Source organism: Protomyctophum parallelum (assembly GCF_964188405.1).
Source record: "Protomyctophum parallelum genome assembly, chromosome: 1".
In the NCBI taxonomy this organism is placed as follows: domain Eukaryota; kingdom Metazoa; phylum Chordata; class Actinopteri; order Myctophiformes; family Myctophidae; genus Protomyctophum; species Protomyctophum parallelum.
Genome location: NC_139697.1, coordinates 104,517,864 through 104,530,915, shown reverse-complemented (window position 1 = coordinate 104,530,915; position 13,052 = coordinate 104,517,864). Strand labels below are relative to the sequence as shown.

General features: G+C 42.2%; 1 protein-coding gene across 1 annotated transcript in view; it reads left to right on the top strand.

Moving 5' to 3' along the window:
• The first annotated feature begins 3,499 nt into the window (after nt 1-3,499).
• The window catches only part of rab24 (RAB24, member RAS oncogene family), a 105,647-nt gene continuing 96,094 nt past the window's right edge, over nt 3,500-13,052 (top strand). Inside the window, exons 1-3 of the mRNA XM_083772924.1 lie at nt 3,500-3,579; nt 10,163-10,279; nt 12,381-12,449. Of these exons, the coding sequence (XP_083629050.1) occupies nt 10,169-10,279; nt 12,381-12,449 (180 nt within the window). The 5' untranslated portion in view covers nt 3,500-3,579; nt 10,163-10,168. The remainder of the gene's footprint in view (nt 3,580-10,162; nt 10,280-12,380; nt 12,450-13,052) is intronic.

Here is a 13,052-nt window from a genome sequence, read left to right as displayed (position 1 = left end):
GGGCAGTTTAGAAACCAGTCTGTGTCTCATAGGAGGGCTGTGGGCAGTTCAGAAACCAACCAGTCTGTGTCTCATAGGAGGGCCGTGGGCAGTTCAGAAACCAGTCTGTCTCATAGGAGGGCTGTGGGCAGATCAGAAACCAGTCTGTGTCTCATAGGAGGGATGTGGGCAGTTCAGAAACCAGTCTGTGTCTCATAGGAGGGCTGTGGGCGGTTCAGAAACCAGTCTGTGTCTCATAGGAGGGCTGTGGGCAGTTCAGAAACCAGTCTGTGTCTCATAGGAGGGTTGTGGGCGGTTCAGAAACCAGTCTGTGTCTCATAGGAGGGCTGTGGGCGGTTCAGAAACCAGTCTGTGTCTCATAGGAGGGCTGTGGGCAGTTTAGAAACCAGTCTGTGTCTCATATGAGGGCCGTGGGCGGTTCAGAAACCAGTCTGTGTCTCATAGGAGGGCCGTGGGCAGTTCAGAAACCAGTCTGTGTCTCATAGGAGGGCTGTGGGCAGTTCAGAAACCAACCAGTCTGTGTCTCATAGGAGGGCTGTGGGCAGTTCAGAAACCAGTCCACCAGTGACGGGGAAGTGTTTTCTGGTCTCTGTCTCGGATGGACTCTGGACATGGGAAACTGTTTTCTAGTCTGAACTCTGCACGAAGGATCTGGAGCACTCTGGTGGAGCTGTTGCCCCCGCGACCCGACTACGGATAAGCGGTTGAAGATGGATGGACAGACAGACATGAACTTTGTTCACAACTAGATCTATTTAAAGGATCCTGTGGTTTTGGAATGTTTGAAAATGTTATTGTACAGTCTGGAAAGTAAAAAAAAGAGACCAAAACAAACTAAAATAAAAAAATAATCTATGGAACTTCTGCTTGGAATTTGGAGTCACTAAATCCAAATGGTGGGAATTGTAGTCTCCTTTTTGTAGTCCATTTTCACACGTGTCAGTTCCACACTACGGCACTGCTGCTGCTTTGTTTTTGGTTGTTTTTGGTTGTTTTTGGTTGTTTGTGGCGTCATGCTAATACGAAGAGTTATTAAAACCATCTGCATATCTGATTAATATGCTTTTAAATGTCCGATCCACAGTGTCTGTTATTTTTATCAGCAATCGTTCTACAGTCAAACACTGAACTACGTACTATGAAGGACCCTGAGGTTAGGTCTGATGAAAAGAAGATTTTTTTCTTTTGCAAATGTTATGCACATTTATAATAATTATTAAAACAATAATAATGAATTAATAATTTACATTTGGGGGATATCTTTCACAATAATGAATAAAACATGATTCTAATGATCACAACAAAATCATATATTACAGTTGTTTTACTTACTTTTATCAGGGTTAAAGGTCAAAGGTCATAGGTTAAAAAAATTCAGTCCAGAGATTTTTAATTTGTGTTCATTTCAGCCTCTGTGGGGGGGGGGGGGGGTATTTATATGCAAATATCATGACCAATGGCATTGCAATAGAGCACCGAAGTCCTGACGTCACTGTCAGTAGAGGGCGCAAATGCACAGGTTCATGTACTTTTTAGATCGCCTCATATAAGAACTGTGTTTGAAAAATAAACCGATCACCCAGGCCTTTCGCACAACAGACACTGAATGTTAATTACGTTTATTTTTATTTTATTGATATTTAATGTTTCGTGGTTAGTACGAGTCGAGTCACCACCAGCTGAGCTTACGTCAACGAGGAATCTCAGGAACGCAAAATGTGTTGACAGCTGGGCGTGACATATATTAGCAGGCAGCGACATTGCTTTAATATGTAGTTTCAAGGCTTTGCCCACCCCTGATCTGGAGTATACTGTATATCCCTATAATAATAATAATAATAATACTGTATATCCCTATGGGATATGCAGCTTGTTTATACTTCACTGTGCAACGGTCCTATGCTGGAAAATAGCAGATATGCAAACTCACAGCATGCACATCTCATTCAAGACACTGAACTTGCAGATCTGCCATTTTTGCCATCCAAATGCATTATATGGTTAAATGGGCCCTATAAAGAGATGCAGAAATTAACTAGAAAAAGTGCCCTTCTGGGCACAGGTCTCCACCAGGAGGATAGGAGAGTGTGTGATGTTTGGCAAAATGTTTAGGAGTAATTTAAACATGTTTGTTTGGGTTTGTGTGTGTGTGTGTGTGTGTGTTTGAATTCTAAACTAAAATATGACTGACTTTGATTGTAAAAACTAAACACGTTTATGTGTTTAAAAAGTGTTACGGGCGATTAAACATGTTCTTCATTTTATAATCTAAACACTGTGACACGTTTAAAAAGTGTTACAACTAAGTGTTTATAACCTTTATTACCTAAACGCTTGGGTTTAGTGTTTATAGTATAGTATAGTATAGTATAGTATAGTATAGTAGGCTATATGTAGGCCACTATGCTGCCTATAGTATAGCCTATAGTTTATCCCATTCTGACCTGAGATCAGATTCATACGAGGTTTCCACTGGACACACACTGGTCTGATCAACCCATTCTGACCTGAGATCAGATTCTAGAAATGTCAGTCGCTCTTCGATTTTTCAAAAAGTAGCAGACCTACAAGCTCGTATCGCGCCACTCGGTGGCGCGATATGAGCTTGTAGATCTGCTATTTTTCAATAGCTATAAAGCATAACATGATGCTGACACCAAAATGGGTGCCCGTTCAGAATGGGTTATATATAGTTTATATTTAGGCCTATATCCTATTATTTATTTATTTATCTTTTGAACTCTTATAACAATAGGCCTACATTTCAACAGATATCTATGTATTAGATATTTATATGTAAACAGCCCTACATTTGATAAACGGTGTATTTCTTTATTTCCCATCCAACATTTTTTTGGGTAAAATCTTCTGCACATTTAAATTTTGTATTTTTACAAAAAATATGCTGCTGCATGTAGGCTACTGTATATAAAGTATAATTATGTAATAAGCCTATTGTTTGCATATATCATTAATTCTTTATTGTTTAAAAACTAAAATTACATTATTTTAAATGTTAAATAATTTATAATTTTCGTTTTTTTCTTTCTTTCTTTCATTCTTAATTTGTTTTAAGTTTCTTTTTTAATACATTATGACGTCATGTTGTTTCTTTGTTGGAATTTGGCTTTAATAAATAAATAATCTTGCAGCCGGCGTGCGTGCATCACGCTATTCGGTACTTCCGCTTCGTGGGGAAACAACTAGCTCTGGGCTACTGAGTGTTTATAGTTCCGCCTCGTGAGGCGCGGCAGGCAGGGCAGCCTCATCATAGCAGCAGCAGCAACGGCTTGAATGTTTGTTTACGTTGTTTACTAACAGACTGAAGGGTCAGTAGTCCTCCACACTGACCGACAGTCAGTGGTTTGGTGAGGTTCCACTTCCTCTAGTGTGGATGTCAACACACGGCTAGCCGTTAGCAGCGTTAGCATCGGTACAGTGACAGTCCCTCTACTGTAATAATAATAATAATAATAACAACAGCCTGTTATTGTCATAGGCCTTTTGTCTGCTTCATGTCGTTAGATGTCATTGTTTAGGCTGAAGAGCTGAAAGACTCACATCATCCAGATACTACAGGTACGGTTATTATTATGACTTATTGTTGTATGATGTAATTATGTCTCATAACTGCTTTGTTCTGTGTGTGTGTGTGTGTGTGTGTGTGTGTGTGTCTGTCTGTCTGTCTCATGTGCAGCTCTGTCTGTCTGTCTGTCTGTCTGTCTGTCTGTCTGTCTGTCTGTCTGTCTGTCTGTCTGTCTGTCTGCCTGCCTGTCTGTCTGCCTGTCTGTCTGTCTCATGTGCAGCTCTGTCTGTCTGTCTGTCTGTCTGCCTGTCTGTCTGTCTCATGTGCAGCTCTGTCTGTCTGTCTGTCTGTCTGTCTGTCTGTCTCATGTGCAGCTCTGTCTGTCTGTCTGTCTGTCTGCCTGTCTGTCTGTCTCATGTGCAGCTCTGTCTGTCTGTCTGTCTGTCTGTCTGTCTCATGTTTGATTGATTGATTGAAATATTTATTAACAGTTTGCAGAATTACAGTATAATACATTTCAAGCACAAACTCAATACAAAGACTGTTAACTGTGAGTGGACGACCCAATTAAGCATTACACTTGTTTACAACAGGGTCCACCATGTTCAATTAATCAAATGTCTGCCTGCCTGTCTCATGTCTGTCTGTCTGTCTCATGTCTGTGTGTGTGTGTGTGTGTGTGTGTGTGTGTGTGTGTGTGTGTGTGTGTGTGTGTGAGAGAGACAGTTATATACAGTTTGTCATGAATCTGTCGTCTCGTGTTTGTAAAGAACGTTTCAAATATTTACATAAAAAATAAGGCTTTTTTATGAGAGCTGTAAGCTGTAAAAATCTTCTCCTATGGGGGGGGTCCCTGGCGTATGTTTTCAAATGGGGGTCCACGAGCTAATTGGTGCCAATTTGGGGGACCTTGACATGAAAAAGTTTGTGTGAACCACTGCAATACAATACAGAAAACAGAATTAATACATCCATATTTATCCTCAAGAATACTTAAATACAATACAATAATAAATCTACAAAGACGTACCAATCCTCCAGACGCGCAAAGGGCAAAGTGCTACATTGTTATAGAAATTACATTACATTTTGTTTGACTCTTAATCTGTTCCACAGATAAATATCGTGGAAAATATCTGATCAAGGTGTTGTGAGCTTGTAGATGAGCTATTTTCACAATTTTGCCTTAGGTAATATAATTTGGCCAATTTTAGATTTTTGTAGTATAGTTTGTTGAATACCTTTGATGCAATAATGGTCTTATTTATATTTTAGAGATATTAAAACAGTCTTTAAATAAATGACGATAAAGTGACAATTTAAGAATTTAAACCCCCTGGGAGTACCAGTTTGAAAACCACTGTCTTAGGGGATAGTCAACAGTGACATAAAGGCTTTGTTCAAACTGCAGGCAAATCCAATTTGTTTCTCAAATACGATCTTTAGGACTGAGTATCTTCACTGTTATTTTATAGTGATCGGATCAATTTTGTGTAGCTACAAGTACATATACACATATACACATATATGAGTCTAACACAGAGTTCTACTATTACCAGTACCCAGAGATGGGCAGTATTTGAAATACATGTATTTGAAATACGTATTTGAAATACTTTTTTGTATTTTGTAATTTGTATTTCGCTGGGATGGAAGAAATTAGATGTATTTTGTATTTAGATACATTTTTTGACCCAGTATTTGTATTTTGTATCAAAATACATTTTCAATGTATGTTGCCCATCAGAGATGGGCAGTATTTGAAATACATGTATTTGAAATACGTATTTCAAATACTTTTTTTGTATTTTGTAATTTGTATTTCGCTGGGATGGAAGAAATTAGATGTATTTTGTATTTAGATACATTGTTTGACCCAGTATTTGTATTTTGTATCAAAATACATTTTCAATGTATTTTGCCCATCAGAGATGGGCAGTATTTGAAATACATGTATTTGAAATACGTATTTCAAATACTTTTTTTGTATTTTGTAATTTGTATTTCGCTGGGATGGAAGAAATTAGATGTATTTTGTATTTAGATACATTTTTTGACCCAGTATTTGTATTTTGTATCAAAATACATTTTCAATGTATTTTGCCCATCAGAGATGGGCAGTATTTGAAATACATGTATTTGAAATTTCAAATACTTTTTTTGTATTTTGTAATTTGTATTTCGCTGGGATGGAAGATGTATTTTGTATTTTGTATTTAGATACATTTTTTGACCCAGTATTTGTATTTTGTATCAAAATACATTTTCAATGTATTTTGCCCATCTCTGCCAGTATCTGTCCAGACATGTGCAACGTGTGTACGTAACGTTTGAAACTCCTCAGGGGAATTTTCAATGAGCAATAAATAAGGACATTATGAAATAGGTATACCGGTTCCAGCTTCTGGGCTGAGCTCATATAGTGTGTAACTGGTTGCGTGGGGTTGGGACGATTCACATAGGAGAGCCTGTAACCGCAACGGCTCCATTTGGTTTAGTTTTAAACGCTCTCCAGAGCTTTTTGTTGTTGTTAAAACATCTGCATTACATCATTTACAAGAGTATAGAACTTAATAATTCCTTTCTGTTTCTCGTATCTAACCCGTTCTGACCTGAGATCAGATTCTATAAATGTCTTCTACATCCTGACAGTTTTCTGATAAAGCCATGTTTCTATGTCAGTCTTTCTTAGATTTTTCAAAAAATAGCAGACCTACAAGCTCGTATCGCGCCACTCGGTGGCGCGATATGAGCTTGTAGATCTGCTATTTTTAAATAGCTAAAGCATAACATGATGCTGACACCAAAATGGGTGCCCGGTCAGAATGGGTTAAAACATCTGCATTACATCATTTACAAGAGTATAGAACTTAAGAATTCCTATCTGTTTCTCGTATCTAACCCGTTCTGACCTGAGATCAGATTCTAAAAATGTCTTCTACATCCTGACAGTTTTCTGATAAAGCCATGTTTCTATGTCAGTCGTTCTTCGATTTTTCAAAAAATAGCAGACCTACAAGCTCGTAGCACGCCACTCGGTGGCGCGCTATGAGCTTGTAGGTCTGCTATTTTTTCAATAGCTAAAGCATAACATAATGCTAACACCAAAAGGGGTTACCGCCACAAAATGGGTTCTAATGGTACCAACGTCAATTTGGGAAGAATTGTGGACAAAATCGTATCCAAAATATTCTTTAGTTTTTAGCTCTGACAACCACGAGGAAACAAGGGAGCGGTTGAATCATACACAGACTAGAGGTCTATCATATCGTGATTCATATTTCAGTCATATTTCAGTCATGTTATTTCCAGTGGTGTACAGTACAACAGGCTGCTTTTAGCATTTCCTGCTCCGTCCGTGATGTAAATATAGGTTTCCATGTGGAGTCCCGGGATGCAGGGATGGTCTTTTAGAGATGAGTCCCAGGATGCAGGGATGGTCTTTTAGAGACGAGTCCCAGGATGCAGGGATGGTCTTTTAGAGATGAGTCCCAGGATGCAGGGATGGTCTTTTAGAGACGAGTCCCAGGATGCAGGGATGGTCTTTTAGAGATGAGTCCCAGGATGCAGGGATGGTCTTTTAGAGACGAGTCCCAGGATGCAGGGATGGTCTTTTAGAGATGAGTCCCAGGATGCAGGGATGGTCTTTTAGAGATGAGTCCCGGGATGCAGGGATGGTCTTTTAGAGATGAGTCCCAGGATGCAGGGATGGTCTTTTAGAGACGAGTCCCAGGATGCAGGGATGGTCTTTTAGAGATGAGTCCCAGGATGCAGGGATGGTCTTTTAGAGACGAGTCCCAGGATGCAGGGATGGTCTTTTAGAGACGAGTCCCAGGATGCAGGGATGGTCTTTTAGAGACGAGTCCCAGGATGCAGGGATGGTCTTTTAGAGACGAGTCCCAGGATGCAGGAATGGTCTTTTAGAAATGAGTCCCAGGATGCAGGGATGGTCTTTTAGAGATGAGTCCCAGGATGCAGGGATGGTCTTTTAGAGACGAGTCCCAGGATGCAGGGATGGTCTTTTAGAGACGAGTCCCAGGATGCAGGGATGGTCTTTTAGAGACGAGTCCCAGGATGCAGGGATGGTCTTTTAGAGACGAGTCCCAGGATGCAGGAATGGTCTTTTAGAAATGAGTCCCAGGATGCAGGGATGGTCTTTTAGAGATGAGTCCCAGGATGCAGGGATGGTCTTTTAGAGATGAGTCCCAGGATGCAGGGATGGTCTTTTAGAGATGAGTCCCAGGATGCAGGAATGGTCTTTTAGAAATGAGTCCCAGGATGCAGGGATGGTCTTTTAGAGATGAGTCCCAGGATGCAGGGATGGTCTTTTAGAGATGAGTCCCAGGATGCAGGGATGGCCTTTTAGAGATGAGTCCCAGCATGCAGGGATGGTCTTTTAGAAATGAGTCCCAGGATGCAGGGATGGTCTTTTTAGAAATGAGTCCCAGGATGCAGGGATGGTCTTTTAGAGATGAGTCCCAGGATGCAGGGATGGTCTTTTAGAGATGAGTCCCAGGATGCAGGGATGGTCTTTTAGAAATGAGTCCCAGGATGCAGGGATGGTCTTTTAGAAATTGAGTCCCAGGATGCAGGGATGGTCTTTTAGAAATGAGTCCCAGGATGCAGGGATGGTCTTTTTAGAAATGAGTCCCAGGATGCAGGGATGGTCTTTTAGAGATGAGTCCCAGGATGCAGGGATGGTCTTTTAGAGATGAGTCCCAGGATGCAGGGATGGTCTTTTTAGAGATGAGTCCCGGGATGCAGGGATGGTCTTTTTAGAGATGAGTCCCGGGATGCAGGGATGGTCCTTTAGAAATGAGTCCCAGGATGCAGGGATGGTCTTTTTAGAGATGAGTCCCAGGATGCAGGGATGGTCTTTTAGAGATGAGTCCCAGGATGCAGGGATGGTCTTTTAGAGATGAGTCCCAGGATGCAGGGATGGTCTTTTAGAGATGAGTCCCAGGATGCAGGGATGGTCTTTTAGAAATGAGTCCCAGGATGCAGGGATGGTCTTTTTAGAAATGAGTCCCAGGATGCAGGGATGGTCTTTTAGAGATGAGTCCCAGGATGCAGGGATGGTCTTTTAGAAATGAGTCCCAGGATGCAGGGATGGTCTTTTTAGAAATGAGTCCCAGGATGCAGGGATGGTCTTTTAGAGATGAGTCCCAGGATGCAGGGATGGTCTTTTAGAGATGAGTCCCAGGGACATTTCATGGTTATAACGTGGTAATATTCATGTAGAAAACGGAAGAAGAAATGATTATTATAACTAAAGCTAGCAAAATAAACTAGAATAAAAACAGTACAGTAGTACAGTAGTGCATCCCGTGGATGTAGAGGTCATTGTTTTATTGCGTCCCTTAACTATGAACTGCTTGGGGTGCAAAATGCACCCTATTTTAATCTCTGCCTAAAGATCATATCGGGGACAAAATTAATAGACTTAGAACCCTGGAAAACTCACAGTACAAATCTGTACCAATCTGGGGGTGGAAAATGGCAATTAAGGGTACCCAAATCCCCCACGTTGGCACTCATTAGCCCGCTGAAAAGATATGCCAGGGACCCCCATGAGAGGAGACTGTTATTGTTCACGGCTCTAGCAGTGATTCTCTGTACCCGTTTAATGTCAAGGACCCCCAGTTTGACATGCATTAGTCTACGGACCCCCCATTTAACCCATTCTGACCTGAGATCAGATTAAAAAAATGTCTGTTTGAAAATGACAGTTTTCTGAAAAAGCTATGTTTCTATGTCAGTCGTTCTTCGATTTTTCAAAAATAGCAGACCTACAAGCTCGTAGCGCGCCACTCGGTGGCGCGCTACGAGCTTGTAGATCTGCTATTTTTCAATAGCTAAAGCATAGCATAATGCTGACACCAGAAGGGGTTCCCGCCCAAAATGGGTTAACTTTAATCTCTGGGACCCCCTAATTTATAATTGTAAAATCAATGTTGATGTAACTCTGAGAGCGTTTAATGGAACCAAATCCATTTGGACACTCTCAGAGTTACAGACCCATTTGGGGTCCATTTGGTTCCGAACTCTCATTTTTGCTGGGGACCCCCTGGAACGCCCTTCAAGGACCCCTGGGGGGGTCCCCGGACCCCACTTTGGGAAACACTGTATTAGGACACAGGTGGTGGACAATATTAACCCCTTTTGGTGTTAGCATCATGTTATGCTTTAGCTATTGGAAAATAGCAGATCTACAAGCTCATAGCGCGCCACCGAGTGGCGCGCTACGAGCTTGTAGGTCTGCTATTTTTGAAAAATCGAAGAACGACTGACATAGAAACACAGCTTTTTCAGAAAACTGTCAGGATGTAGAAGACATTTATAGAATCTGATCTCAGGTCAAAAATGGGTTAATGCAGGATGCCCGGCACACAAGCCGATGCTAAGGTGGTGGTTTTACCTGGTTGCTAGGTGGTCATGATGCGGGTGGAGGCTAAGGTGTTGTTTTTACCTGGTTGCTAGGTGGTCATGATGCGGGTGGATGCTAAGGTGGTGTTTTTACTTGGTTGCTAGGTGGTGGTCATGATGCGGGTGGATGCTAAGGTGTTGTTTTTACCTGGTTGCTAGGTGGTCATGATGCGGGTGGATGCTAAGGTGTTGTTTTTTCCTGGTTGCTAGGTGGTCATGATGCGGGTGGATGCTAAGGTGGTGATGCTGGGGAAGGAAAGTGTCGGAAAGACCAGCCTGGTGGAGAGATATGTCCATCAACGCTTCCTGATTGGACCGTACCAAAACGTACGTATTATTTCCTGGTTGGACCCAAGGAAGCTCTTAGAAGGAAGTGAAGTGGTCACGTGACTGGGCTGCGCCATGACACTTTCATGGGAGCCAAACTCACACCAGTAGTGCAATGAATACATGGCAGTGAATGGAGCAGGCTGGACCAGCTCATAACAAACATTATACATGAACGATTGCAAGCTTTGTCATATAATTGGTTCAGGAATATGAAAGAAGACATAAGTGATATCACACGTTTTTTACGAGTGGTTGTTTTTCGACTTAATAACTATTTATTTTTATTGAGGTATTTATAGAAGAGCACATAGTAAGTTTTCTGCCTGGGCTGCTCTCTGCTCTTTGAAAAAATAAATCACATTAAGTAGTATGCACATAAAAAAAATAAGACAGCCTAAAATAACGTGTTATATATATTAATTTATTTTCCAGAAGCGATCACTTTAAAAAGGTCTCAGTCATTCATAAATAATGTTTGTTCATGAGCTGGTCACTGAGCTCTCATTGGCTCCAATGCATTCTGCCGAACTTCCGGGTGTAGTTTGGCTCCCCTGAAAGTGTCCATGAAAGTGTCATGGCGCAGCCCAGTCACGTGACCACTTCACTTCCTTCTAAGAGCTTCCTTGGTTGGACCGTACCAAAATGTATGTATTATTTCCTGGTTGGACCCAAGGACTGTCTAAAGAGGACGGGACGCGAAGACCGTACGGGCGCCGCCATGTTGGTCACAGCATGGTGCTCCATGGAAGGAAAGGAACATGCGCAGTTGAGACCAAGGAAGCTGAACGTGGAAGTGTTGGCTGCATAAAGCCCACTGCGCATGTTTCTGTCCTTCCACGGAGCACCATGTGAGCAACATGGCGGCGCCCGTACGGTCTTCGCGTCTCGGCCTCTTTAGACGGTCCTTGGTTGGACCCAAGGAAGCTCTGAGAAGGAAGTGAAGTGGTCACGTGACTGGGCTGCGCCGTGACACTTTCATGGACACTTTCATGGGAGCCAAACTACCCGGAAGTTTGGCAGAATGCACTGGAGTCAATGAGAGCTCAGTGACCAGCTCATGAACACTGGAGTCAATGAGAGCTCAGTGACCAGCTCATGAACACTGGAGTCAATGAGAGCTCAGTGACCAGCTCATGAACACTGGAGTCAATGAGAGCTCAGTGACCAGCTCATGAACACTGGAGTCAATGAGAGCTTAGTGACCAGCTCATGAACACTGGAGTCAATGAGAGCCCAGTGACCAGCTCATGAACACTGGAGTCAATGAGAGCTTAGTGACCAGCTCATGAACACTGGAGTCAATGAGAGCTCAGTGACCAGCTCATGAACACTGGAGTCAATGAGAGCTCAGTGACCAGCTCATGAACACTGGAGTTAATGAGAGCTCAGTGACCAGCTCATGAACACTGGAGTCAATGAGAGCTCAGTGACCAGCTCATGAACAAACATTATTTATCAACAATTGAGACCTTTTGTAAAGTAATCACTTCTGGAAAATAACAGAACACATTATTGTCTGCTGTGTTGTTATTCGATGTGTACACTGTGTAATGTTTATAGAGGTATGATATCTCTATAAAAATAGAGATACCATAAACAAAGTACATTTCTGAACGCACCAAGTATCGCGAGACTTCCCACCGTTTCCTGTCTGGCAGCCAAATATCGCGATACTTCGGAGCCAGAAACGACACCTGCTGCTGTTTAGATCCTCAGATAAAATGATATACTGTGCACTCTGTGCACATCGAAAAGTAAGCGATTAGAAAACAACCTGTGATAATTATGTCTTCTGTTATTTTCCAGAAGTGATTACTTTACAAAAGGTCTCAGTCATTCATAAATAATGTTTGTTATGAGCTGGTCCAGCCGGCTCCATTCACTGCCATGTATTCATTGCACTTCCGGTGTGAGTTTGGCTCCCATGAAAGTGTCCATGAAAGTGTCATGGCGCAGCCCAGTCACGTGACCACTTCCCTTCCTTCTCAGAGCTTCCTTGGTTGGACCGTACCAAAACGTACGTATTACTTCCAGGTAAACTGTATGTACTGTACGTATGAAGGTAAAGTAATAAAGGATGTGATCTTGTGTCTTCCAGACCATCGGAGCTGCTTTTGTTGCCAAGTCCATTCAGGTCGGAGACAAAGTGGTGACCTTAGGAATCTGGGTGAGTTCATTATCATTTACTATGAAAATCATACGTTTTCTGTCAGTTTATCACTCAAACCCCCGCTCACGGGAAAGGCCCCCATACTGTATGTGGTGCTCAGGTCACGTGACATCATCAGGGATCCCTGATGTCATAGTAAATAATTGTGACGTGCTGTCGCAATTAAGCCCCATATATGGAGATCCCTGATGTCATGAATATTGGCCAGCAACTCTACATCTGACCTCAAGCCTCAAACCCTTAGATCTCCATATATGGATATGTGTCAGAACCTGTTCTGACACATTCCATATGTTGATCCTTCGCCCATCCAGCCGGCGAAAACTAGAGTTCTCAAACAGGCCCGAAAATGAAGGCCCGGGCCCCTACCTGGGCCCTCATCAAACCCTGTACACCTCGAGAGAATTTCCCTGCTACCACCCTTAGATCTCCATATATGGAGCTGACCTGTTCTGACATTACATTCTGTTGATCTGACCCCATCAAACCCTGTACACCTGGAGAGAATGTCCCCGCTACCACCCTTAGATCTCCATATATGGAGCTGACCTGTTCTGACATTACATATGTTGATCTGACCCCATCAAACCCTGTACACCT